This window comes from Bombyx mori, chromosome 26, assembly GCF_030269925.1.
Source record: "Bombyx mori chromosome 26, ASM3026992v2".
Lineage (NCBI taxonomy): Eukaryota > Metazoa > Arthropoda > Insecta > Lepidoptera > Bombycidae > Bombyx > Bombyx mori.
This window is the reverse complement of record NC_085132.1, coordinates 792,011-819,907: the sequence shown is the minus strand read 5'-3', so window position 1 is coordinate 819,907 and position 27,897 is coordinate 792,011. Positions and strand designations below refer to the sequence as shown.

The following is a 27,897-nucleotide window of genomic DNA, read 5'->3' as shown; positions in this document are numbered from 1 at the left end:
CAGTAATGTGTTTCAGTTTGAAGGGTGGGCCAGCCATTGTACTATAATGAGGCTTCAGAATTCATATTATCTCAAGGTGGGTGGCGGCAATTACGTTGTAGATGTCTATGGGCTCCAGTAACCACTTAACATCAGGTGGGCTGTGAGCTCGTCCACCCATCTATGCGATAAAAAAAACAAAACAAAAACATGTTGCTCTTTAATTTCCATCAAAAATTTAAAAGTGAATGACACAAATTTTACTGGCGACCAGTGGCATATTTGATCTTATATTAAAAGCCACCTCAATTCATAATCCTTTTTGCTATCAAATACATATTCGGTAGTATTTTGACTCATCGTCTCTATAATACCTTCATTCCGTGTTTATAAGATTGTCTTATTCCTACCACAAAGATCAACATTGCTATTCTATTACTAATTTATGGTAACATTGGTAACATTGTTCTCGGGAACTATGTGTGAAAGTGACGCCTTTTCGCAGAATTTAAGTATTATTTAAATACAAAACAAATTTCAGTGATAAACCGAAATTGTGCTATTAAACACTTAAAAATCAAATATATTTACTTGAATCGGTGAGTTACATTGTATTTGAGATAGTTACCCGTTAAGAATTTTATCGCGCCATTGTGCCGCCCGCCATTATTTCAATTTAAACATTAAATTAGTGCGGCTGATATGTTTGAAAATTGTATATTAAGAAATTAATTTTAATTACTCATTTAACAAACGTAAGTCTTTTTTCATATATTAGAAGTTTAATAGGTGTATAGGTTATGTATCGTCACACCTTATCCTAGTCATAAAGTTATGGGTAGCAGTTCTTTGTCGCTTTTATTATTATTTGATCTCAAATAACACTATTTCTATTAAATACATACTCCATTATATCACTACTTTATATGTTAAGAATAAACATAGAATACAACACATTTCTTGTTAACTAGGAAGTGATAAAGTTTGCAAATTTTTTACCTGTTTTCGTGACCTTAAAACAATAATTATTTGTGTTGAACGCTTAGAACTAGTCCGAGAACGTGTTTAATTAATTGAAACAGCTTACACATGCATATGATTTTTATAGGTGTCTGCAGACACAAAAAATCTTAAAATTTAAAAGCATAAACAACTATGTACCATACCACTTAACCCTGATGAATTTCCAAAACTTGCTGAACATCTCAATTCACATAAACAAGAAGTAAACACAAAAAATGTCTCTTGCACCTTGCTGATGTATTTTGTTTGGTCTATGTATTTAAAAAATATTTTGGTTATCCATTATTCTAATTTACTCCAAATAAGTGTTGGTATGTCTATATCAAAATCATCAGTTAAGTGATCTTGGTGAAACTTTGTGTTTATAAGTTTATCTTATTAAGGGGTGTAACTAAAAAGTAAATATTATCATATACTTTAGCCTGCCTTCTGTATTTTTTGTCTAATTAAAAAGTACAGGTTTTGATGGCTAGTTCCTCCAGCTTTAGTGCGGCCTGGTATTGGACGGAGTCTGATTGCTACTGTCCATGACGGCTTAACTTGGGAGTTCCTTAATAAAGGCAATCTGAGATAATTATTATGTTAGTTCACTAATTTGATTGAAGTTGAAGTTTTCAAAATTACTGAAAAATGTTCAAAATAAAAAAGGTAAATTATCTCTGCAATGCAACATTTGACCCAAACAAGACATAGATAACACACATTATCAGAGACACACCTATACTGACATGCGACCATATTGTATTCTTGACAGATAACCCACTTTATCTATTTGGTTTAATTATTTTATAATTGCATTTAATGACTTGTTTGTTATTTTATGATTATCATGAGATTTTTTATTCACTAAATAATATTGTTTTAATTTTAATTTTATTATTTGGACATGTGATGAGACGGAATGAAAATGAGGTTGTTAAGAGAGTGTTAACTATGAATGTGGAAGGATTTAGAGGAAGAGGTAGACCTAAGAAGAAATGGATGGATTGTGTGAAAGACGATATGGGTACGAGGGGAGTGAGCGAAGAAATGGTATATGATAGAAGAGTATGGAAGGAGAAAACATGTTGCGCCGACCCCAGGTGACTGGGAGAAGGGCAGGATAATGATGATATAATATTGTTTCTAAAAATCTAATAAACGTGTGATGAGGGAATCACATTACTTCATCAGAAAACAACAAAAATATCCATGCAAACAGATGTTTTACTAAAACATTATGCATTGTATTGTAAGAAAAATAAGGGGCAGAGGTGTCCGACTCCTTCCATACTTAAAAGAAGTACTTCTATGTAGGTATAAAATGATAAACAAAAAATAATCACTGGTGTTAGGGTGTATTTAAGCGTGCACGGATAGGTGACGCTATCCTGCCTATTTCTGCTGCAAATCAGTCATTCATTTCAGTTTAAACTTCTCAACTTCTGAGATTTCAACCTCATGTCTTAATGTGGGTGCAGGTATGCCATGTGTAATGTCTATGCCAAGGTGACCATTTAACACTAGATGTGCCGTGATATTCTTAATAGTTTTGAAATTTTGGCTTTTCGGACGATCCCCTACACTCTGAAGTAATTCCTAAATAGTCAACATCAAAGGCATATTGATTGGCGATGCTAACTCACATGAAACGATAATCGAAGTCTTATTTGCATTAGTTTGACGCCCTTCTTTCGAACCGGAACATGGGACTTACTACTGCCATACGAAGGGAAATGGAATACCATGCTAGGAACCTTCCGACGCTCACACCGAACACATTTGCAATATAACAGTTATCATATAGTTGAGATCTAAATTGACATAATTAAATTAATTGAAACACTATAATCCTTAATATTCGTTGAGTTTGGAAGCGGGATTGGATTCCAAAACTGCCTTGATTATCGAAAATTTCTTCTTTCGAGAATAATGTTAGAGCATTTTTTCCCCTATTATCAAGACCTTTCAAAAATAGTGTAATAGCATTTTTCCCCTATTATCAACACCTTGCGAAAATACTGTCAGAGAATTTTTTCCCCAAAAACCTTACGATCTTTTGTTGTATGTGTATTATGCGTGAAGAACTCGAGCGTGGTGCTTACTCGTCCATACTGTAGTGTCCGGTTGCTGTGACGCGTTGTAATCCGAGACTTGGGGTCTTACCAGGGCCGCCATACAGTTCTCAACTTACTTGGCTTCTTAGAACAATTATTTTATGTTTTTTAATTTTTAAAGTGTTATAGTGTTTCAATTATTAATTTAGCGTACGGGAAGATGTAGCGTGGTTTAGGCCTCCTTTTTTTTTAATGCTGGGGAATTCATGTCCGTATACTCGGTCAAGGGGGGGTAACCGGGTTATGTCGAGCTCCGACGCTTCCCGAGAGGAAGAGGGGGCCAAGGTTCTCCACATCCCCGAATTCTTCGCAGGATGGATTAGGCCTCCTACAAGATGGACCGATGACCTATTGAGGTTCGCGGGGATCCGCTGGATGCAAGCAGCGCAGGACCGATCTTTGCGGCGAGGCTTGGGGGAAGCCTATGTCTAGCTATCCAGTAGTGGAAGTCTGGGGGCTTTTTTGTTATTGCCCTTGTAGGCAGACGAGCATACGGCCCACCTGATGGTGAGTTGTTACCGTCGCCCATAGACTTCAGCAATGCCAGGGGCAGAGCCAAGTCGCTGCCTACCGGGCTGATAGAATAGTACAGAAAAAGAAATGTGTTTCAATTACCAACACGAGCTATATAAACAAAACCCTCGTCCACGCTATTAACAAAGCTAGCATATAGCCAACAAGCTGCCTATCATAAGCATTCGTGTATGCTTAGCGTTGCATACAAGCTTTACATATGCACATTTAATGGTAAATTGTATTCGTTTAGTCGAATTTAACGAGACTAAACTGGATGGATCCGCTAAAATTCACCTAAGAAGTCCGCTTTTTAACCCAGGTTCTTCCGGTCAGCTCGATAGCACTAAATAAATGCATTCTCATCAAAATCTCAGTTGCCAAGTTAGACAAAGCAGTTAGATTTAGACGCATCTAGTTATGTAAGTCAAATCAATAGAAAGAGCGTCAAAAGGGCATCCTTTTGTTAAGACACATACCTTGGCTAAAAACTCAAACTACATATTGCGGTTCGGGCCTAAATGTATAAAAAAAATATATATTTTTATGTTTTTCTAAAGTAATTTTGTTCTATAGGGGTGACAGAGGCAAGATATTTTAACGAGATCCGTTTAAGTAAATTAGCTTTGTAAGATGTATGTTGAATTATAATAGTTGGGTTATTTTACGAAGACTTTCAAGGTCGGACGACCGGGTTGAGATAGAAACGTATTTAGCAAATTTTTTCTTCTTCAAATAACTAAATGAGAATTTTTCGCCAGTTCAAACAACAATAAAAATGTTTAAATAAAATAAAAATGGATTTTTAAATTCAGATATAGGTATTCTTAATTCAAGTTACATTTCTCATTTTCGTGCTACATTCGATGGGGCTTAGACGGTCGCTTTTAAATTAACTAATTGAATAATTAAATTGACTAATTCTTTCAAAGTCTCATCGCCCGTTTTTCCTCTTAATCGACTACACTTGAGTTCATAATGTTTTAAATTGACCCATTACACATCATAGTGTAACTCACCCGACTCGAGCTTGGTTCCCGAACAGAGGCTCGAGAGAGTGAGCTTAGCTAAGCACAGAGGCTTGGTCACTGAAATATGATTGGAAAATCAAATCACCTAGACATTTTGTAGACGAACAGATAAATTAATTTAGGAAATGACAATCTGGATGATTGCCATGACGCGGTTCACTAAACTACGAGAATTGACTGATTCGAACATGACTGGTATCATTTTTTAGTGTTCTTTGTTGCGTAATGAGCTGTTGGAACCGGTTCTTAGGTATTTTTAGTGTCGATTTGTATATGCACGTTTTAAAGTATTTTCCGTATATTGGTATCTGATCCGTGGTTTTTCTCGTGTCGAATGCCCATATTGAGAGGGGAGGATTTTGACTTCAACTGTGTTAAAACAACGGGTACCCCATTGGAACATATTCCAAAATGCGACAATGAAATATACACATAATTCCTGCTATCGAAACTTGCTGATAATATTTAAGAAAATCTTGCATCAATAAAACAAATGTAAAACTAGAACTTGTCTTTAACGTATGTAGGAACGCAGCCCAATATTTAGCAGTCCTGATGCGGATTGACACCATACTCCAAGAAATCAGAACCTTATTTTTCCCTACCTAAGCTGAGACCCTTAGAGGCTATTTGAGCGTAACCTTAACTAGTAGGTGAGCTCACGGGGCTCAAACCTGACGACGTTGCTAACACGAACCCTAGCAAGAGCCGTGCTACGCAGAATCTACCACCGGATCGGAAACGCGACCCACTGAGAAGAACCGGCGAGAAACTCAGTGGACTGTGTCTGAGGGTTAATCAGAAGCCAATGCTGGCCTAGGCTTGCTTAGACGCGGTGTAAACTGCTGGAAACGAAGGACAATGACTATGCCTGATTCTTCCACGCGAACTAAACCCCACCAGCCAACTAAGTCTTATTTAAATTAGGTAGTTCTGTTGTAGTAGATGCACAGGAAATCGACAAATCCCACCTCGAATTTTAATAAGCCAATCGATTTACGCTCTGTAGATTTCGATATAATTTTAGTTGCAACCGATACCTACCCCTGTGCTATAAACTATACCAAACATAATATTAGGTTAAATATTGTGCTATTAAATTTCATTAACGTAATATTATTGAAATTTTTCTGGCCATTCAACTAAGTGTCACCGCCCACTTTATGATAATCGGCTATTACTCTAGACCACAGTCCGAATGTGACTATAAGCTTGAGACGTAAGATTAATATTTCAATAGCAACGCAACGACTGTCTTGTTAAAATGGAAATCGTAATTAATTGAAGGTAGAATGGTGCCGTACCTGCAACTTGCCTACCACAAATACTTGAAAAGGACTTTGTCGGATTCAACCCATAGACACAGCCCACTGAGATTTTCTCAGAGGGTCGCGATTCCGATCCGGTGGTAGACCCTGCGAAGCGCTGCTCTTGCTAGGGCTAGTGTTAGCGAATGCTCTAGATAGGGGGAAAAAAATAGTCTAATTTGGACGAATGGTAGTGAAAAGTAACCTATAATTGGAGATCAAGACAGTACATGAGTCTTGTGATTAATATCTACTCATTTGAGCTCAATAGTGTAATAGTGTGTAAATAAGTTGTTATATTGTAATATTGTATAAACGGATGAGGGAGCGCTGATGCATTGACGTCCGGTCTGTTGTGATGTTGAATCTGCAAACAAATGCTTTTATTGTTATTATTATTTTATGATTGAAGTATTACTGGTGGCCCGGAGGCCTTTCCAGTTTCGCCAGCTCAGGTGGGCGAGCAAGACTCAGCCAGGAGGGGTGGGATTTGCTAACAGCTGCCCGAGCGCCTCCGAAGAAGATACATAAGCGGACTTCATTAAAAAAAAAAGTGTAGGCTGTTTTTGGGTATCTTTTTTTTTCGATACATAATGTACCTATTTCTCTAACAAAAGAGGTTTCGTGTAACAGAAATAACCTTCAAGCGTTGAGCAACAATGACGCTGAATGAAATAAATACATGAATAGATTATGTTTATCTATTTTATCTGTCGAATATTGATTATATTATCGACTAGTGTTTTTCTTTGGTGCTACTTGTTTGATATTTCACTGGCGACAATTGAGCAGACTATAATAATATAGTGGCAAGTGATGACCGATATGATACTTTGCGCTACTATTGCTCATTTTTAAGAAACTAGTGGAACTTATAGACAATACGAGGTGAATGTCGCTACTCAAGGAACCCTAGACTTGAAGTCTCAATATTATTAAACTAGCTTTTACCCGTTACTTCGTCCGCGTGGAATAGTTACTTTGGCATAACCCGATTTTGAAACGTTCTTTATTGGTGCTCCGCTTGTATTGGTCTTAGCGTGATATTATATAGCCTATACCCTTCCTCGATAAATTAGCTATCTAACACTAAAATAATTTTTCAAATCGAACCAGTAGTTCGGGTAGTTCCTGAGATTAGCCCGTTCAAACAAACGGAACTCTTCAGCTTTATAATGTTAGTATAAATAATGGGTTTTTTCTTTCTCTCTAAGGATTCTCTCTAATGTACAGGCTTCAGTGAAACAAGAAGCAAAAAGACTGTCGTTTTTGGATTTAGTATATTATTTCTAGATTTAAGTGTGGGATGTGTGACCTTGTTACATTTAAAATCTGAGGCCTGTTTTTAGGTGTGTATGTGTTATGAATGTTAAAAAAATTCATGATTCGACGCGTGAATGGATTCTGAAATACCTAACAAAAGTTTTGGTTCGTTTGAGTTTTAATTGTTTTTTATTTTTTATTTCACTGCTATAACGGTCATGCGATCCGGAGATATTACAACTTGAACCTTTGAGACATGAGGTCCGAGTCGCAATTGTTTTGTAACCACTGCTCTCATCTACGGAGCGTTCTCAGAGTTCGTTTCTGACATCGCATCATTCGAAGCTGAATTTATTTCTGCCGGTGGGAAAGCTGTTTGTTGTGCATTAAAATTGAAAATTATTTTCGTTAGGTAGGTGGCGGCATCTCCATTGTAGTGTTTATAAGGCCCGATAACTGCTCTACATCAAGTGGGCCGTGAGTTCGTTCACCCCTCTAATTCATTAAAATAAAATTTTAGGGATGTTGTGAAAAAATCATCTGTATGTAGATGTCCAGTCTACATAAAGATCTACCTAAAACGTTGTGTTTTGCGGTAGGCAGCGGCTTGGTTGTATGAGCGATGGTGACTCAGCATCAGGTGGGCCGTAAGCTCGTCTGCCTACAAAAGCCATAAAAAATGTATATTCGTCTAATTTAACCCTAAGAATGTTGTTTTCTAATAAAATATCGGAACGGTACATTAATATTGAATTAACTTTTTTTTTATTGCCTTTGTTGGCAGACGAGCACACAGCCCACCTGATGGTGAGTGGTTACTGTCGCCCATGGACTTCAGCAATGCCAGGGGCTGCCTAATATTCAATAATTCATCTTTCAATTAATTTAGTGAATTTACGTAAAACAATTAACACAACCTTGGCAGGTTGCTTAATTTAGTAGGAACCTCGGAAATTATTACCAATTTATTTAATTATTTCACGAGCGGTATTTGAACAGCGCGGGCGATTAAAAAAAAAGTCTTTTCCTACAACATGCCGCCCGTTGGGGGAACTAAACATTATCAAAGTGGCAAGAACAAGAAATCCAGCTTTGAATCGATCGAAAAAATAGCGCGTGATCATAGAACACGATCACTAAACTATTATCGAACGCGTTTGGATATGATTGACCTAAGCACGTCAGATTAAATTGATTTTTTTTTTATGTATCCAAAACGATTCTATGATTTTATTATCTTGCCGCTAATATCCTGACCAGGATAAGCCGCATAAACAAAAATACTATTTTAATTTTCGGGTCGATTTCTTACTAAAGGTTGTTTTTTTAAAGTTCCCGCGTTCATTTCTATTGCAGATGTATAGATTCTGTCATCAGATTTATTATCAAAACAGTGATATTATGTACGTATTTTGTTGCCCCCAGCCTGGTGAGATAAAGGTTATAAGAATGTTGATGTTTTGTTTGCTATATTCAAACGCATGCAGGCAATAATTATACTTACTCTTTATATTTAGTCAATGAGCACATTCTATCATAAAACAAAGAGAGAAAAACTGTTTGCATCTGTTCAATATAGCCACTAAGGAAGGGTCCCCTCGGCTTTGAGATGGCCTTTCGAGCGCTAGAATTTTTTATGTTTAGTGTAATTCAAAGGATGAGGGCGAGTGTTGATTACTTTTTCGGCTTCAATAAACCGTACACTCACTGTTTTTCTTATGATACTAGTAAATGTGAATTCCGCGATCCGTCTTCAGAGGTTAGGTCGAAATAACAATTCTAGCGATTCACACGCACCAAAACTCGCCACGTGGAGAGACAGAGCATCTTCTTGAAATCCTCATAAAAATACAAACTTGATTGAACCTTAATTCGTTTTAAAGTGCGACATCAGTACATGTAAGGGTGGACGAGCTCACAGCTCACCTGGTGTTAAGTGGTTACTGGAGCCCATAGACATCTACAACGTAAATGCGCCACCCACTTTGAGATATGAGTTCTAAAGTCTCAGTATAATTACAATTATTGCTTCACTGCAGAATAGACAGGGTGGTGCGGACTCACAAGATGTCGTACCACCAGTAATTACACAAATTATGTTTTTGCGGGTTTCATTTTTATTACACGATGTTATTCCTTCACCGTGGAAGTCAATCGTGAACATTTGTTAAGTACGTATTTCATTAGAAAAATTGGTACCCGCCTGCGGGATTCGAACACCGTTGTTTCGCTAGATATGAATGCAGAGGACGTCTTATCCTTTAGGCCGCGACGACTTGGAATTGATTTCAAGTTGCTTATTCGAAATTCTTTTCTTTGTTACATTTATTCGTCATAAGTTCATAGCAGAAACGTGATGCTAAATATGTGTTCTCGAGTACTCGCTGCTCTCAATTTATTATAATTTTTTTGTATTGTAATTGGTAATGGCATCATAATGGAAAAATAATCTAATAAAAATCGCTCATGTACTTTAACTTGGACCACAAATGATGTATTTCAATGTGTGCATGTTGAAGTACGTTGAACTCTACGTTCATTTTAAATCACTTGTTACGTCACGCTCCTATGGGTGTGTTTAAAATTTTAGGGAATGCTTTTTAATTTTGTTAGAATAATGATAGTGGTATTTGATGTCGTCAGGTTTGAGCCCCGTGAGCTCACCTACTAGTTAAGGTTCCGCTGAAATAGCCTCTCAAGGCTAGCTTAGGTAGGGAAAAAAAAGGTATTTGATTTCAGAATTTAGACTTAATTCGTTCATCCAAAGGTGCAATTTTATTAACCAAGAGAAATTGTGATAGACTACTAAAATTAATTTATTTAATTCAATTATTTTAATAAATAAATAAATTCCACTATAATATTTTGTTAAAATTTCATTCATTTTACCTATTCGTATTTTTGAACCAAAGCAATAATGCGATCCCTAATTGTCCCCCTAATCACTAAGACGTTCTTAATTGAATTGGGGCTTAGAGCCCATGATGTCACATCACTGATGTAGAGCCCTACGATGGGTGGCGTGGTCACTTATCTTATGATGAAGGGAGCTTACAACGGACTTATACTGTCATTTGTTTCAGGTAAATCATGAGTCAAAAAGTAACACGTAAAGGGGCCATAGGTGAAGAAAAGGAAAAGGTAAATATTGAATACTAGCGACCCGCCCTCGCTTCGCTTCGGAAACATTAAAACACACATGAAACCAAAAAAAAAAAAAAAAGTAGCCTATGTTCATCAGGGACAATGTCGGCTTCTAATGGAAAAAGAATTTTTCAAATCGGTCCAGTAGTTTCGGAGCCTATTCGAAACAAACAAACAAACAAACAAATCTTTCCTCTTTATAATATTAGTATAGATATAGATTTAGGTTGAAGGAGTTTTGTTCGGTTACCCTACTATATTTTTGTCACGAAGGACAATGTGTCAGGTCGTAGGTAAGGGACAGTTGTTATTGAAACCCCACAGACACAAGCCACTGAAATTCTCGCCGGATCTGCTCAGTGGGTCGTGATGCTCAGTCGACGGTAGATTCAGCGAAGCATTGATTTTGCTACGGCTAGTCCAAGTTCCTATCCTTCAAAACCGCAACGCATGATTGATTCTTCACAGTACAAATTGGCGGTCTCACAATAATTACCTACAATTATTAATCTGTGTTTTATTATTTTATCCGCGTCATTTTTTCGTTTTCCTACTGCCTGTTCTTATTATCTATGTTTTTCTCTCTAATAATAAATATTCAGTAAATGCGCACGCTGATTTACCTATTAACTATACAATATTACCATTGCCCATTTTTCCTAAGTACACTAGTAAGGACATTTTAAAAAATAAATCCGTGAGCTCACCTACCAAGCCGTGTCTTTCTGGAATAGCCCTTAGAGGTTACTAGCGATTAGGTTTGTCTTCTTTATTGCTCGGATGAGTGGACGTGCTTCACGATCTACCTGGTGTTAAATGGTTACCGGAGCCCATAGACATGTATAACGTAAATGTCACCACCCACCTTGAGACAAGAGTTCTAAGGTCTCAGTTTTACGGTTCAACGGCTGCCCGACCTTTCAAACTGGAACGCATTACTGCTTCACGGCAGAAATAGGCAGGGTGGTGGTATCTACAGGTGCGGACTCACAAGACGTCCTACCACCAGTAATTACGCAAAATTATAGTTTTGTTGGTTTGATTTTTATTACACGATGTTGTTCCTTCACCATGGAAGTCAATCGTGAATAGTTGTTCAGTACGTATTTCGTTGTAAAAATTGGTACCAGCCTGCGGAATTTGAATACCGGCACAGTCGTATGGCTTGATACGAATGTACTGGGCGTCTTATCCTTTAGGCCACGACGACTTCGAAGATATCAAAACTTCCTGGCCTCACGTAGTTACATATCACACGGTCTTATGTGAATCCTCATCTTGATATATCATCATCATCATCAGCTCTTATCTGCCTACTGCTGGACATAGGCCTTCCCCAATGCCTTCTACATAATGCGGTCCACCGCCTTCCGCATCCAACGACTTCCCGCCGTGCGCACTAAGTCATCGATCCGCCTGGTTGGAGGACGCCCCACGCTTCTGGTGGGGGTCCCCTCTTGATATATGCATGTGTTTAAATATCATTTCTCGTGCATCTACTCCTTCCAGCTGACGTGATGATAATGTAAACGATAAAAGTCTTAAAATTATTCGTAGATGAATTGAACGGAGATTCCTAAAGTAATAAAAAATAAAAAGAAAGTAAGTAGTTTTTATTTACTAAGCATAAAAAAATAATTACAGAGACAAACAGACAGCCCAGCGAAAGATGTAAAAAAGAAAACTACGAACGCGGAAAAAGATAAACAGACGACATCCGAAAAACCGGAGAAATCTGACAAACAACAAGAAAAGGTACAAGAGAAGCCCGTAGAAAAAGACAAGAAAGACCAAAAAGATAAGAAGGAAATGGAGAAAAAAGACAGTCCTCAAGAGAAGAAAGAAGATAGTAAAACCGAAAAGAGTGGAAAGGTATTATAAATTTCATTTGGAGCCAAAATTCGTTACAAGTTCTGATAAAGTTTGCCATTAAGAAAATACTTTTTGTTATCTACTACTCTACTATACTACACTATACTACTGCTATCAAAAGACACTAGTTTTCGATGTATTCTTTCACTGCTTGGTATTTCTGATATGGTCTCAATTATAACGGTTGTACAGTTACATTGTTTGGATAAATAATTTTGATATGGAGGTATAAATTTATCAGGTACTTGTGAAATATTCTTAAGAGTTTTATGAGTTTTTGCGTAGATAGTTCTTGTTTGCGTTTCTCTCATGCTTCTACTAAAATATGTACCTGTTTCGATAAATTCTCTTGTAAAATACATAAAGTTATGGTATATTTATATAAAACGCGGGTAGGACAAAAATGTTCTCCTATTTTGGACGACAAATCGAGAATGCGTCGATCGAGGGAGTTCATTATGTCGAAATAACATCGTCCAAATTCGTTTGTACCCGAATCCATAACGACCCCAACTAAAAACCCGTTTCAGCCCGACAAACCGGAAGTTAAACCGAAAGAGAACGGAAACGACGTACGTAACGGTACCGAGACGCCGTCGAATGGCGGACAAGACGCCAACGGCACGGTGAGTGACACGGACGACGAGGCCTTGGTCATTGACGATGACGAGCCACAAGACGAGCTGTTCCCGGAACTGGCTTACGATGACTCAGACATTGAAGGCTTCGAGCCCCCGACGCCTGAGAATCTGCCTAGTCGAAGCTTCACTAGGCGATCGCAGGTACCCGCCTTCGGTACCTGGATATTTTGTGTTCTGTGTTATTTAGCTGTGGCGCCTGACAGGGATGTGCGTGTTGGGAAGGTCTACCTGCCTTCGGTACCTGGATATTTTGTGTTCTGTGTTATTTAGCTGTGGCGCCTGACAGGGATGTGTGTATTGGGAAGGGCCCTCGGTGCCTGGATATTTTGTGTTATTTATCTGTGTGGCGCCTGACTGGGAAGTGCGTATTGGGAAGGGCCCTCGGTACCTGGATATTTTGTGTTATTTATCTGTGTGGCGCCTGACTGGGAAGTGCGTATTGGGAAGGGCCCTCGGTACCTGGATATTTTGTTTTCTGTAGCTGTGTGGCGCCTGACAGGGTTGTGCGTGTTGGGAAGGTTTGATGAATGAAATGTGACGCTCGCTTGTTGTGGATTCTGTATGAAAGCTCTTATGAAGGCAGCGTTCTGATAACTATACATTGACCTAATGATTGAATGTGTCGCGTTGAGATGTCTATGGGACCGGCAACCACTTAACGCTGGGTTGATGGGGAACTCAATCTACAGCATAATTTGTATTTATTTTAAACTTAATAGAACTCCGGGAGTTCAATATTATTTAAAAAAAATGCATGTTCATGGAAAAAATATGTGAGTTTTAAATAATACATTTCATCATTCTAACAAACTACTACACACGGCAATAATAGTTACTTGTCGAAATTCGAAATAAAATTGACTTTATGTGCATACACTCTGGCACAAAACAATGTGTACGATAATTAAAGAAACGCTCGACCCGCCGCAATCTGCGTGCTTACGGGCGACTTAATACGCACTTTCGTTATTCATGCGATAACTGAATTAAATGAATAGAAACTAAATGTTAATCGCAACTGATTAAAAAAAAAACAATTAAAACACGTCCAAATCGGTTAAGACACCGGTCTCCGCTTTGGCTTGCCGTAACAGAGGCAAATTACCATCTATAGTAACTTAAACGCGTACAGTGTGCTTAGTGCGAGTTTTTTAACGTTCTCGATAGCGTAAAAGTTAACTTAAATTTGTATGCAGTTGGAATAGCGCCCCTAACGGCAAACGTTTCAACATACAAATTCGAGTTAACTTTAACGCTATCGAGAACGTTAAAAAACTCCCACTAAGCCAGCGGTCGGGGAACCGGGGTGAATTACCCCAAATGGGGTAAAATGAAATTTTGGGGGTAAAAGTTTCATAACTTTTGTGAGTTAAAAGTATATATTGAAGTAAAGCTTCTTTAGAATCGTTAAATTTTTACTTATTGTTTTCTTTTCAAAATTATCGTGGGGTCTATAATATGAAAGATAAGAAAAAGAAGCGATTTCGTTCTTTTTTGTTCTTCGCCATGGGGTAATATCAACTTACACACAAATATTTTGGGGTAATAATTAAAAAAGTTCCCCGGCCTCTGCACTAAGTATACAGCTGTGTGCGATCGAACGAGACGTCAAACGGAAGGCGACATGTAGACGTTAGTGCCGTGTGTAAATGTATCGTGTTGTGGTGAAGGTGAAAGCGAGCCGGAGCCCGGAGACGCCGCGGCCGGCCTCCGACAAGCAGACCGCGGCGGACGGCGCCGACCACGTGAGTGTCCTAAGCGCGGTACAGCTGGCGCTCGCACGCACCTCCCTCAGAGTTCAACGCCAGCTGTACCGTCTACACGTGAACGTGGTTGCGCGAGAAGGAACCAATCAAACATTAAACCGTAGTCAATTTATGCAGTTTTCTTTACGAAATTAAAGTTTTTCGATAAACGCAACTGCAGACTGAGAAGGCATTATAACATTATTTTTTTAAATTAAATTGGTGATTGATAAACATTTGAAATGCAAAATACTACTCGTAATATTTGCATTAAGCCGTCCACAGTACTATAAGATTGACGTAACTCATCACACTTTTCAACCATTAAAATTTCAGTGAGGGTCGGTTCCTATAAGCACAGTCACATTCATTTCATACATTAATTACATTTAATTGCGTAGTTAACTTATTCACAAACTCATTTCAAAACGAGGTTAACGTATGCTTAAACTAAACAATGGAGTGTTTCAATAAAATACATATTTTATTTTAATACAAAACTGGAAATCAATTTAACTGCATGCTTTTGTTAGCTCAATCTGTGTCTATATATATCTATATATGTGAAAACGAAACCTCCAACATAATCTTCACTGACTTCAAGTCGTTGTCAAGCTAACTTGAAAATTAATATATGTATCAGGGACCAATGACACTATAATGACTTCATTACTAATAGTACTCTGAGTAAATAGCCCGGCACAGGATTACGTATTATAATATATCAAAAATAAATAAATATTTTTTTTAGTTTCATTTGTTATTTTCCAATGTTCTTTTTGTGTTTATTAAACTATATTATTTAATACTAATATTTAATATTATTATAATTTCCAAATCAAAGATTACTTGTTTACCAGCAAAGTTATTTATTATTTATATGGATTTATATGGACAATACTTTATTGTGAATAATACCTTGTCCTTCTTAATTATTTGTAACCAATCAAAACAATTTTTTATTAAAATAAAAAGAACAAAAAAAGTGATTTTTCAAATTGAAATAATGTCATTATATTAATATGTTATATTAATAAAGTGAATTTGTCCGGTTATTTAACAAGCTCTAAATGTTTTTGTTAAAATATGCTGTTACCTCGCTTAGTACTTATCTTATTTTATTACTTTTGTTTTAGCTAATTATCACTTGCTTGTATTATTGTGAATGTATTGTATATAACTGTGCACTACAATAACTTGAAAAAAATTGCCCTAAAGCTGATGTAAATATTTTAACTAACCAATTCCTATATAAATGAACGGTCAAAATAATTTCTATGAAAATTTTCAGCCAAAAGATTCTAAAGTGCTTAAACTGAAGGATGACACTCCGGCATCAGACAGAAAATTGCGTTCTGCCGATTCTCCTAAACCACAAGACAAGAAGCCACAGGAAGAGCCCCCCAAGGAATCCGAAGGAGAGGATCAAAAGGCGGCTGAGGACCAAAAAGCAGAAAAACCTCAAAACCTTGAAGAGAAGACCCAAAAGGTTGAAGAGCAAAAGAAAATAGAAGAAGCAAAAGAAGTGAATGAGGAAAGCAGTGGAGATAGAGCGGACAAGTTAGAAGTCGAAGTTGTGGTGGAAATCGAAGCTGATGGTGAGTTATAACTAAATAAGACATCGGACATGAGTTGCTCCCGGTCAGTCAAGTGGATAAACGCACAAGCTTGGTAGGAAGCAGTAACTGGAGGCCACGGACAGTGGCACTGTCAGAAGCACAACTTTACAGTGAAACACTTATCTCACCTGGCACCAGCTGGGTTTTCCCTTGGCAATGCTTGTGACAACTCACCATCTGTTAGACCCCATACAATCATCACAATGACTTCATGCAATTGTAACAAGGCAATAAAAATAATCGTAAATACCCATGTAAAAAGGCGATCAAAGTTGCAACCGCTCATGATGTTTTCAAATAAATAACTATATTTGTTTATTACGCAAAGTGTAATAAACAGAGAATGATATCCGTAGTTGCACATAAACTAAACCAATCACATACACGTGTGTGGGGATCGACACCTCCCTCCCCCTCCCCCACCGATGACCGTAGGGGAGGACTCAGCTTCTCTGACTTTTATATAATAACTAGCGACCCGCCCTCGCTTGGCTTCGGAAACATTAAATTTTATTATTGAAATGAAAAAAGTAGCCTAAGTTACTCCTTATATCATCAGCTAGCATAGTGAAAGTCTCATCAAAATCGGTCCAGCCGTTCCAGAGATTAGCCGGAACAAACAGACAGACAGACAAAAATTGTAAAAAATGTTGTTTTGGTGTATGTACCGTATATATATTCATATGCATGGAGCAAAAAGCGGTTATTTCAATATTACAAACAGACACTTTAATTTTATTTATATGTATAGATTAATTAGCAATATGTTGAATAAGCAAACGCATACAAAAGATAAGTGTAGTGTGACGAATTAAAACAGACGAGCCTCGGAAGGTGGACACGAACTACTCCAAGTCCAGGGTGAAGGTGTCTCCGTACCGGCGCAGCATGAGGCTCGCCGACCAGACCACCAGCTCCGTCCTCGCCAACTACACCGGTGAGTTCACTCTTCGAGAATTGATTTCGCTTAAAGATTCACTTTGATAAGATGATGAGAACTAAAAAATCCAGTCTTAGCCAAAAACGTTGTGTTTGTCATTAAAAACATTGACTTTATTTTGCAATGTTTAAGTATCAAATTTCAGTGTGTTCAACAGTCATGCTGTAGTATCTGGTTAAGTAGAATCTCTACTTGATTTTTTTATTTAATTGAAATTTCTAGTAGAACACTTTGAGCATATCTAAATGTGATTCAGATCACTTGCTGATTGAACACACTACCTGAATACTATATTATACTCAAGTCTCAGCCGGATTATTAAAAATAATGGTTTGAGTTTTTTTTATTCTTTAGACGTGTATAAAATTGAACAAGTTAAGTTGGTTGGTTGGTTATGTTGTCTAATCGAAATAAAATTTCAAAAAAAATGACCTTAGAAAAGCATTAAATATATTTATACCTGACAATAATTGATGGCTGCAAGTGTATTATGTATTGTTATTGTGTTCGCAGGCAACAACACGACCATGGAGATGGACATCACCGAGTCTTCGTTCGTGACGGCGGCGGAGGAGGAGCCGGCGCTGGACGACAGCTCGTACCTGCGCGGCCTGCGCTCCATCCGGGGCAGGACCTCCTACAAGCCGCTCAAGGAGATCACCCTCCGCCACGTCACCGCCGCCAGGACCAACCGCAGCGCCCTGCCCGCCGCCGCCGCCGCCGCCGCCGCCGCCGCCGGTGAGTGAGAGAGTAGCAAACGTCGCGTTACAGTGTAAAAAAGACGGCGAATGAATATTCCTCTTCGTTATATTTTGCCTCCGGCACGGTTTGTGCATTAGCCAGCGTCAAGTAATAAGATTTTTATAATTCGCCGTTTTAATTACTTAACAGTTTATGAATAATAATAAACGAAGGAAACTAATGGCGACATAACATAAATGATTAAAAACTATGTAATTAAATTTACAAATGAGATGATATTGTTACGCCGGTAAGAGTAACGCCATCTATCGCCGAATAGTCGGAACGAATATCGAGGGATCTAGTAGCACCTAGAACGCTCGAGAAGTTACGTCCAGCGGCTTTGTTTCATTTTATATACTATGTAAAAACGCCGCACCTGCTGATAAGTGTGCACAGAGACATTACAACACGAATTCTGTCGGTCACTTCAAGACGCACGGTTAAAGTTGTATTCTATAATGGCAGGTTAGAACTTGGAAACGTTTCAAACATAAAAATATATCTGCATACATAATTATTCCAGAGTCTCGCCCGACGGCGCCGGTGGTCGGCCGGAAGCGGAAGCCGGAGCCCGAGAGAGACTCTCCGCCGCACTCCGACAAGCGACTCCGCCTGCTGGACCGGATCGCGGCCCCCTTCCGCCGCGGACCCGTCGGCCTCGTCACCCTGCCGCGGAGGACGCCCGAGGTCTGTCAACAACAAGTACAACAGTACAGCAAACATATTGTTGCTTATTTTTGTGAATTGGTTACTGGAGCCCATGGACATCAAAAGCGTAAAGGCCGCCACCCACTTTCAAACATGAATTTTAAGTCCCAGTTTCACCATACGACCGCAGCCCCACCCTTCAAACTCAGACGCATGACTGCTTCACATAGATTTCGAAAAAAAAATCGTAGGCAAAGTCGCATCGCCCGACAGGAATGCACCGGTCGTCTTATTCTTTAGGCCACGACATTCAAACAAGTAACTACTAAAATGTAACTAGCGCCATCTATTAGCCGATATTAATCAATGAGCGATAGTATTATTATTGGTTGTAAGGACATTGCCGGAGTAAGGTAAACAATGAAATAATGGAATTGTCGTTCGTTAAACATACAAGCAGCTTTATGCCGGTTCCCTCGCGCACTGAGTGGTGCCAACAGCGCCACCTAAGTACGCTAACTTGGGTCCAAGGGCTCGCAAGATTATAGAACTTAGAGCACATTACAAAAACAGCTATCTGCAGCGGGCCGCACAAATCAAATCAAATAAAAAAAATTTTTTTTTTATCCAACATAAATGAAAGTAAACACTTGTTGAACGTCAAAAAGAACTATCGCCAATTTACAAAAAGTAGCCTTCGTCCCGAGAAGAACTGGCAAGAAACTCAGCGGGCATGTCTTTTTTTTAAATATTTGATTTTTTTTTTAAATATTCATTCACATCGCACAAAGCCCATACGTAATTAACCAAAATGAATTACCATAACGAGACGGCTAGAAGAGTGATAACTTTAACTCAAATACATTACATTACAGATTGTTGGGATCAATACGGATCTACCGCTAACCGCGCCGGTCGCATCTCCGGACACGTTCGACCCGGAGTCTCTGAAGGCGCCGCCGCCCGAGCCCGTCGCCACGCCCCTCCCGCGCGATGAGAGGGACGGCAAGAGGTGCGTCCTCATGTAACGCGGGCTGATGCCCCAGGTCTGCATGACAGGGAACACAAGAACTTTAAAAGCCACAAATTATCAGTTTCAAAGTAGTAAAATGATCATGAGAACTGTTTGCAAACGACAATAAGTAAAGCGGCGCTATATTTATCGCAATAGTTACTACGATATTACAATTAGCACCGGAAGAAGTTCAACAAATATTGTCTACTAAACAAAAAATTACGGGACGTCTCCTCGGATTTTAAGTTACAAGTTCAATATTGGTGACGTGGACCCGAAGATAGACATAACAAATTTGTGGAACGTAATGGGAAATCGTAGCTAGGCTGTGGTCCCACTGCCTCGGTACCGAATCGAACGTTGGAGCGACTGGGACTGCACGTGGACGGCGCCACGACACGCCCCGCCACGCCACGCCACGCCACGCCACGACACGACACGACACGCCGGTCCGGACTTTCGCACCTAACTGCCTCGTTTAGTTCTACTAAAACTGCCGAGACCGGTCGGTCCTGCAGCGCTGTCCGATAAAGCTTTTAATAATTCAACAGAAACAAGTACATTTCAGAAGGATTGATGAAATCGAACTGTCAAAACATTTTTGATAAAAAAAGCACAGCTCAACTGTTAATGTAAATAGAAGATAAACTGCAAACGTGACGCAGAACAACACCTGAGGTCCGGCAACTTGCACATATTTTATTCATTGGGCTACTTAAATAGTACTCTAAATACAATTAGAACTGGAGAATCGTCCTCACGACCCACCCCGACAACCCCACCGCTGTGGTCTATGAATACGACCACCTCAATTGCGTTTTGCACAAGCAGAACAAGATGTTTGCATTTCATTGACAAGCTCACGATGTGTTTAAGAACGCGCACTTTCAAAGCTCGCCACCGCCTAGGCTAGCAAAACAAGCTTATATACCTAATGATAGATCGAAATCATGGAATTTCCTAATTTTGGAGATCTTGAATTGTGAACTAAAACGCTTTTCGGATGTTTCATTCGAATGCGCGTTCGTTCTCAAAGATTAAACATTAATTATTCACTGAGTAAAATTCTAAAGAAAACATTAAAATCCATCCGAAATGTTATTAAAACTAGAAATTATAAAAAAAAAATGTTACTAATAATAGATATAGTAATAGTTAATATAAAAATAGTTTGTAATTTTTAGTCTATGAATAGACGAGAATTAGAGATATAATTATATTTTTCAACATGATTAATTTTGTAAATAAATATGAAATCGATAAAGAATTAAAAGAAATTGATTTCAAAAATCGATTTTGTTGTTGGATTTTCATATTAAACTAACATTACCAACGTGATTCAAAACACTTGCTCTTTATTGATTTGCGTAACATTACAACTAGAGTATCTTGTGGTCCGAATTTAATCGATTATTACATACTCTTTGATCTGCTGCAACTTAAAAAAAATCTGTTGACTGTTCTTTCATTTACCTATAACTATTATACTATAAATGCCATTGTTATTTGAAAACAAAATTTATGTTCAATACTATAAAGCTCTGTTAAATAATGACGTCATCATACAAATTGTACCACAACACCGCCCGACCACTTTCAACTTGAAGACTAGGTATCTTCTCGCATAAAATGATCAGGTCAAGTTCTTAAGAAAGTGTTTAATATGAAAATTCGATATCGATAAATAAAGTGCTTTATGAATGACAGAATATTTTAAGTATTAATTATCTTTTAGAACAATGTGTTATTGTAATGTAGATATGAAAGGAAAAATTTAAAACTCCGCTTTTAGATCTAACGGGATTTAATGGCTGAGAAGGTTATACACAAGTTCCAATTACAATGGACTCGAAATGGTAGTGTGTCTCGAGTCTCAATACTCGAGTCTCGAGTCGATACCATTTGTGTTCTAGTCTCTAGAGAGTTCGGGTGCCCGCTTCATGTAAGGTGGGCCGTCAGTACAGCACCGTGTGCTTCCAAAGCAACACGAATAAGACGCGATATCAAATAATAAAAAAATGTCTTACTACACCAAGACTGTAATATATAAATAAAATCGAATATCCTATGTAATTTTTCTAATCATATCTACGAATGTCGACGTCTACCTAGAAACGGTATTACGTTATTTTAAATTATCGACGCAATATATATTTTTTGTTTAGTTTAAGCGGCACGGGACCTGTCATGAACTAACTGTAACGATCACGGTGCTGGCGTTATTAAATCGAAAATTATTAACGATTCTCATCGTTAAAAATATCGATTTTATAATCGTCTCTGGGACTGGCGAAACGTTTTTAAATCGATACTGATTAACGATTCTCATCGTTAAAAATATCGATTTTATAATTGATAACACGCGAGTACGAGATAAAGATCTGTGTGCTTAGTGCGAGTTCTTTAATGTTCTCGACAGCGTAAAAGTTAACTCAAATTTGTATGGAGTTGGAGCAGCGCCCCTAGCGGCAAACGTAAAGAAACTCGCACGAAAAACACACTGAAGCTAAAATGAATGTCGATCACAGAGCTTGTTTAATGGAGACTTTTTGGCGGGAACGCGAGGAGTGAAGTTGTGTGATTTGTTTTATTTTGTCTATTTAGTGTTTCCTCAGGGTTAAGTGTGTAATAACGGTGGTTTATTAACTGTTTAATATATATGAAAGTGCACAAATGTGGGAAATGAAACAAAGCCGTTGGACGTAGCTTCTCGGGATCGGAAAAAGTCTCAGTAAGACTACCGTTTTACTGAAATCATATTTCATCCCATATTATCTCTTCTCATTTCATGCCAATTGATTAAGTTACCTTCGTTTATTATTATTCATAAACTGTTAAATAATAAAAACGGCATATTATAAAATTTTTATTACTTGACGCTGGCTAATGCACAAACCGTGCCGGAGTCAAAATATAAAGAAGAAGAATAACTAAACTTACTGGTGTTGAATTCGGCCGTTCCTATCATCAAACATTCTTAGCTACTCACTTAATTCTTAGTTACAATCTGTGACATTAAATCTATAAGGAAACGCCATTAACCCAAGAGATTGATTGAGTTTGGTCGTTGAGGTTTATGACACGTCCCTATTAAGTTAAGTTCAAGGCGTTATATGAGACGTTTTTCTGCTCATTTTAATTGCCTTTTTTATCAAATTAACATTGATCTATTATGTTTTTTGTGTGTGTACAATGTGATTCGAATCGCAAATGGAAATAATTTGTATAATCATAAGTTTCGTTATTAATTTAGAATAGTTTTTCGTTTGAGGGGTCGATGCGATGCGTTTGTGACGTCACAGTCGCGAGCCATTTTTGTTTAGCACTAAACAGAAAATCGAATTTTTAAAGTATATTTGCTATTAAGTTCAGTTTTCTATAAAATGTACAATAAAAATGTATGAAAATATCAATTTTTCCCTCGAATGCTTGTGTGGCTTGCCGATATGGATTTGTCTGGACCCACCAACGGTGGATAGTCCTTGTGTAGACACATTTAATGTTGTATGAAGATTTAAATCATAATATTAACAATATCAGGAGATAAAAACAGTTTTATCAAGTTTTTTTTTTTTTTTAATGTAACTAAAAAAAAAAACAGATTATACAACTTATTTCCTCTATAGTTTATAAACTGCCCAAAGATGTGGATTTGATACGAATATGGAATGCGAAACGTTTTGTGCATTTTTTTTTATTAAAATAAGGAAAAGTGTGTGTGTTTTTTTTAATACAATCCTTTAAACTTAATACATAAAAAAAGGCAATGGTTGGAAAAAATCACAGCATGTCCCGAATTTTTTATAGCTTTGAGAATCTGACTAAAGTTCAGTAATATATACATCTTTTGTAAGCGATATTTTTGCAATTTTACAGGAGAACCATTAAAGTTTAAAATTTGGATAAAATATCATAACGAAAAAACTTCGTCAGCTGTTTGAATGGATTAAACTTAATTGGGGTTCAATTCAAAATATCGAACTGTTGATGCTAAATACCAAATAAAACGCACCTTTAATTACCAAGATAAATGTCGCGTATTAAGCTAATTTTTTTTTTATTGCTTAGATGGGTAGACGAGCTCACAGCCTACCTGGTGTTAAGTGGTTACTGGAGCCCATATACGTCTACAACGTAAATGCGCCACCCACCTTGAGATATAAGTTCTAAGGTCTCAGTATAGTTACAACGGCTGCCCCACCCTTCAAACCGAAACGCATTACTGCTTCACGGCAGAAATAGGCAGAGGACGGATTCCTTTTGTTTGTTTTAAGTTTGTTTTATACTAAATCTTGTAAATCTTTTAACTATAAATTGAGGCACTACGAAGTCTGCCGGGTCAGCTAGTAAGTAATAAAATGTATCTAAATCCACGAGCGCCATATTTTCACATCGTGCCGTCTGTTATATAAACGTCTTTATAAAATTATTTAGCACAAAAAATTCTCTTGATATTTTTCATGAACATATTAATTAGATATGAATTTATTGTGGAACCTTGTTAATAAGCCCACAATAGAACCTCGTCTAAAGGTATTATCTTGATTTTATATACAAATGAAGTGGCAGTATACCACATATGATAAACATGTCAACATCTAAAGAAAACTCAGTACAAATTCTTTTGTTAATACAATACGATGCTACTTAGTTCGGGAGTTGACTCCATTACTGCTAAAATTGTTTCGGAACAAGCCAATAAACAAACACCCACACATTAGCATCTCGGAACAGCGCAGTTAGAAGTTTTAGCGAAAGATATAGTGGCCAGAGGATATAGGATGACGTCATATCCTCTCACCATTTCCGGTCTACTCGAGTTGAGCCACTGCTCTCCCTTATCTAGGAGTAAGAAGGTAGGTTCCGATATTACACATACCTCAAGGCATTACGTTGTGATGTCTGAGAACTCTGTTGACTGCACAGTGTGCTTAGTGCGGTTTTTTAACGTTCTCTATAGCTTAAAAGTTCCATATTTTTTTTATTGATTAGATGGGTGGACGAGCTCACAGCCCACCTGGTGTTAAGTGGTTACTGGAGCCCATAGACATCCACAACGTAAATGCGCCACCCACCTTGATATATAAGTTCTAAGGTCTCAAGTATAGTTAAAACGGCTGCTCCGCCCTTCAAACCGAAACGCATTACTGCTTCACGGCAGAAATAGGCAGGGTGGTGGTACCTACCCGCGCGGACTCAAGACGTCCTACCACCAGTAAAAAACTCAAATATGTATGGCGTTAAAACGTTTCCCTTCGTTTGCCGCTAGGGGCGCTGTTATTTAACGCTATCGTGAACGTTAAAAAACTCGCACTAAGCACACAGAACATCGAAGTACCTATTTAGTTACCAACTTGTAATTTGTAGTGATAATTATCAGAGAATAGAAGATGTCAAACAAAACCCGAATCGTGTTAACGACATTACAAAATTTTCTTCCATAAAATTCATGTTTTAAACAACAGGGTTCGGACCGTCGGTCGCAGTATTGACTTCTTTGGTGGACGATACTCCCTTTGACTTTCCTCTTTGAACTGGTAACCCTATCCTTGACTTTACTATGAAGGCAACTTAGTAGTCTTTGTCTACCTATTGTTAGTAACTTCGAAAGTTATTTTAGCTTCACCCGACGTGTAAGTGAGCTCACAGGGCTCAACTTAGAGGCTTTCCCAACAGTACCTAGTCATGTTCATACATCAAACGTTCACACTTAGGTTTTTTTCCCTACCTATGCTGGTAGCCTTGAGAGGCTATATCAGCTTTACCCTAGCGTGTAGGTGAGCTCTCAGGCTTCAATCAGATGTTACTATCACTGGCGCTAGCAAGAGCCGTGCTTCGCAGAATCTACCACCGGAAAAGCGATCCACTTAGAAGATGCGGCGAGAAGCTCAGTGGGCTGAGTGGCACTTAGCACATATTATGTGATGATTAGAAAAATTGGTACCTACCCGCGGGATTTGAACATCGGCACTTTACATCGCTCGATTCGACTACACCGGCCGGCGTATCCCTTAGGCCACGACTTCAAGACTATAGCGGTCTTCGATTTAATTTATGTCTCCAAGAAAAAAACCTATCTTGTCGATTTTGAAGTCGTCGTGGCCTACAGGATAAGACGTCCGGTGCATTTGTATCGAGCGATGCACCGGTGTTTGAATCCCGCAGGCGGGTACCAATTTTTCTAATGAAATACGTACTCAACAAACGTTCACGATTGACTTCCACTTCCACAATTCTATATAGACATCTGATCTTATGATAAGACCGCCAATTGTTTTTTTTTTTGTATACAATAAAGAATACTCTCTCTCTCTCTCTCTCTCTCTCTCTCTCTCTCTCTCTCTCTCTCTCTCTCTCTCTCTCTCTCTCTCTCTCTCTCGCTCGCATGACTGCTTTTGGGCAGACACGGGATAGATGATACGTACCATAAGGGGCTCACTACACATTCTACCAGTAGCCAAGCGGACCTCCACACCCCACCTTTTACTAACTAAACAAGTCTGTGTTAAGTTTAAGGCACAGTACCTGGCGTTTTTAATTCCGTAATATCACGCGTCCTAATATTATCGATGACGCGAGTGTGAGTCAATACGTATGAGTTCATCAGTGAGCTTTAGGCTTCGAACTTGTTCGATCCTTAAATATTTTTCCTGGTGTATCCTTCTGGCTGGACCTCTCATGTTTGCGATGTTTTATATATATATAGACCGTGGTTTGGGACAGACCATTTCGTATAAAAAATCACTGCAGAGTTTTTAAATATTTTTTTTGTAATGACGTGAGTCCTGTTGATGACCAGAAGTTAAATTGTCGGCTGCATATAGCAATGCTGTGGAGTTTTCATCTCCGCTTCTAGAGTTTAAACTCTAAATCTAAAAAAAAAACATTAATGAAGTGACTATGTGACTATGAAGTGAATCAGTGACTGTTTTAAAATAGTCACTGATTTTAATAGAATGTGTTGACAGTGTTTCAAGTCATTTCGGGTCGCGTATCCGAATTTAAGGTCAAAAAGATCGTCTAATCATCGATCATTATCGACATTGACATAGTTAGACAGCTTGTAGGCAGTCAGCCGGCTGATTAGCCACTGTAGCGGTAGCTCACATAGCTAAGAACCTATTTGACATATACGTGAATCGCCCTAACGACATTTTCAATATAAGTTTACATTTTTAATACAAGTTCCGAACAACAACCGTAAACGGACCGCATTAATCGCTCTGTAGAAAGTATTGCCGATGTCAATAATTTTAAATGACCATAATTTATTAATTTTGGAAAATCCAATATACTACCTGGATTTTAGTAGTAGAAAATAAATTGAATAAACGATGTCGCGAACAAAAATTATTTTTTTCTGATTTTCTAATCTTTTTCTCAATCCTCTTTTTTTGTTTTTGTTTTTTTATTGCCCTTGTAGGCAGACGAGCGTACGGCCCACCTGACGGTGTGTGCTTACCGTCGCCCATGGACTTCAGCAATGCCAGGGGCAGAGCCAAGCCGCTGCCTATCAACTCATTAACCATTTCCATTAAGTAGTATCTTGAGCTTCTTGTCATTACTTAGGTAAGTCAGCGTGAGTACTGCGTCGCTGCGCGCTGTTGTGTTTCTATCATGGTCTCCACAGCATTAGAATAATATGCGACATTAGAACAAACAGTCGCATTAAAACTGATTATTTTCTACTGAATCGACTGTCAGTACCGCTCGTAAGTGTTACTTCCGATATAAAATAACCATTTATAGGTGTTCGTCCTACAAAATTTCGCGAATACAAAACCGAAAGGATAGTGGTGCGGTGCGGCGGTCACGGCCGATTTGTCAACTATCAAGCTCCATTGTGTTGTAGTAAACAGGCGCGTAGTGAAACTCACTGCATCATAACGCGGTTTTACATTATACGATGACGACACGATATTTGTAATCGCCTAGGCCAGTGGTCGACAACTCGCGGCCCTTTGACTCCTCGATTATGGCTCTCCCGGAAAATGTTTGGTTCAGGCACGGAATATTACTTACTAACTTGTCATTTAAGAGACGAATTAAACATTTTTAAACACAGTATTATAAAAATATATGTTAAAAAAAATATGGCATTTTTGAATAAATTTCAATTGTGTTCTATCTACAATATATTTGGCTCTTTTGGTTGATAAGGTTGCCGACCACTGCTTTTATTGGATCTGCGTAAATTTTTATCGGCCAGTCATGTGTTTTGTTGATAATCTGACGGCGAGGTACCGGAGTCAGCATCAACAACTCAAGTCCTGTCAAAATAAAGTTGAATCTCGTATGGATATCGAGTACTAGTCAA

At 38.2% G+C, this 27,897-nt stretch overlaps 1 protein-coding gene across 6 annotated transcripts; it reads left to right on the top strand.

The window, feature by feature from the left end:
• The first annotated feature begins 372 nt into the window (after nucleotides 1–372).
• LOC101745406 (uncharacterized) lies at nucleotides 373–23,295 on the top strand. 6 transcript variants are annotated; one of them, XM_012696224.4, is made up of 10 exons: nucleotides 377–578; nucleotides 10,296–10,353; nucleotides 12,001–12,228; nucleotides 12,759–12,854; nucleotides 14,540–14,614; nucleotides 15,906–16,212; nucleotides 17,054–17,170; nucleotides 17,687–17,911; nucleotides 18,441–18,604; nucleotides 19,441–23,295. In XM_012696224.4, exons 2-10 carry the CDS (start codon nucleotides 10,303–10,305, stop codon nucleotides 19,591–19,593), a joined length of 1,416 nt encoding a protein of 471 aa, XP_012551678.1. In that variant the 5' UTR covers nucleotides 377–578; nucleotides 10,296–10,302; the 3' UTR covers nucleotides 19,594–23,295. The 6 variants fall into 6 exon arrangements, with proteins under 6 accessions (XP_004933086.1, XP_012551678.1, XP_012551679.1 ...); XM_012696223.4 differs by having other exon boundaries at nucleotides 403–578; nucleotides 12,759–13,010; XM_004933029.5 differs by lacking the exon at nucleotides 14,540–14,614 and having other exon boundaries at nucleotides 373–578; nucleotides 12,759–13,010.
• Nucleotides 23,296–27,897: the final 4,602 nt, after the last annotated feature.

Bases quoted from the DNA above. Each gene is read 5' to 3' on its own strand.
- LOC101745406 (XM_012696223.4), top strand. From the start codon at position 10,303: ATGAGTCAAAAAGTAACACGTAAAGGGGCCATAGGTGAAGAAAAGGAA. The intron at 13,011-14,539 runs GTACCCGCCTTC...GTTGTGGTGAAG, and splicing joins GCTTCACTAGGCGATCGCAG to GTGAAAGCGAGCCGGAGCCC. The intron at 17,171-17,686 runs GTGAGTTCACTC...TTGTGTTCGCAG, and splicing joins CGTCCTCGCCAACTACACCG to GCAACAACACGACCATGGAG.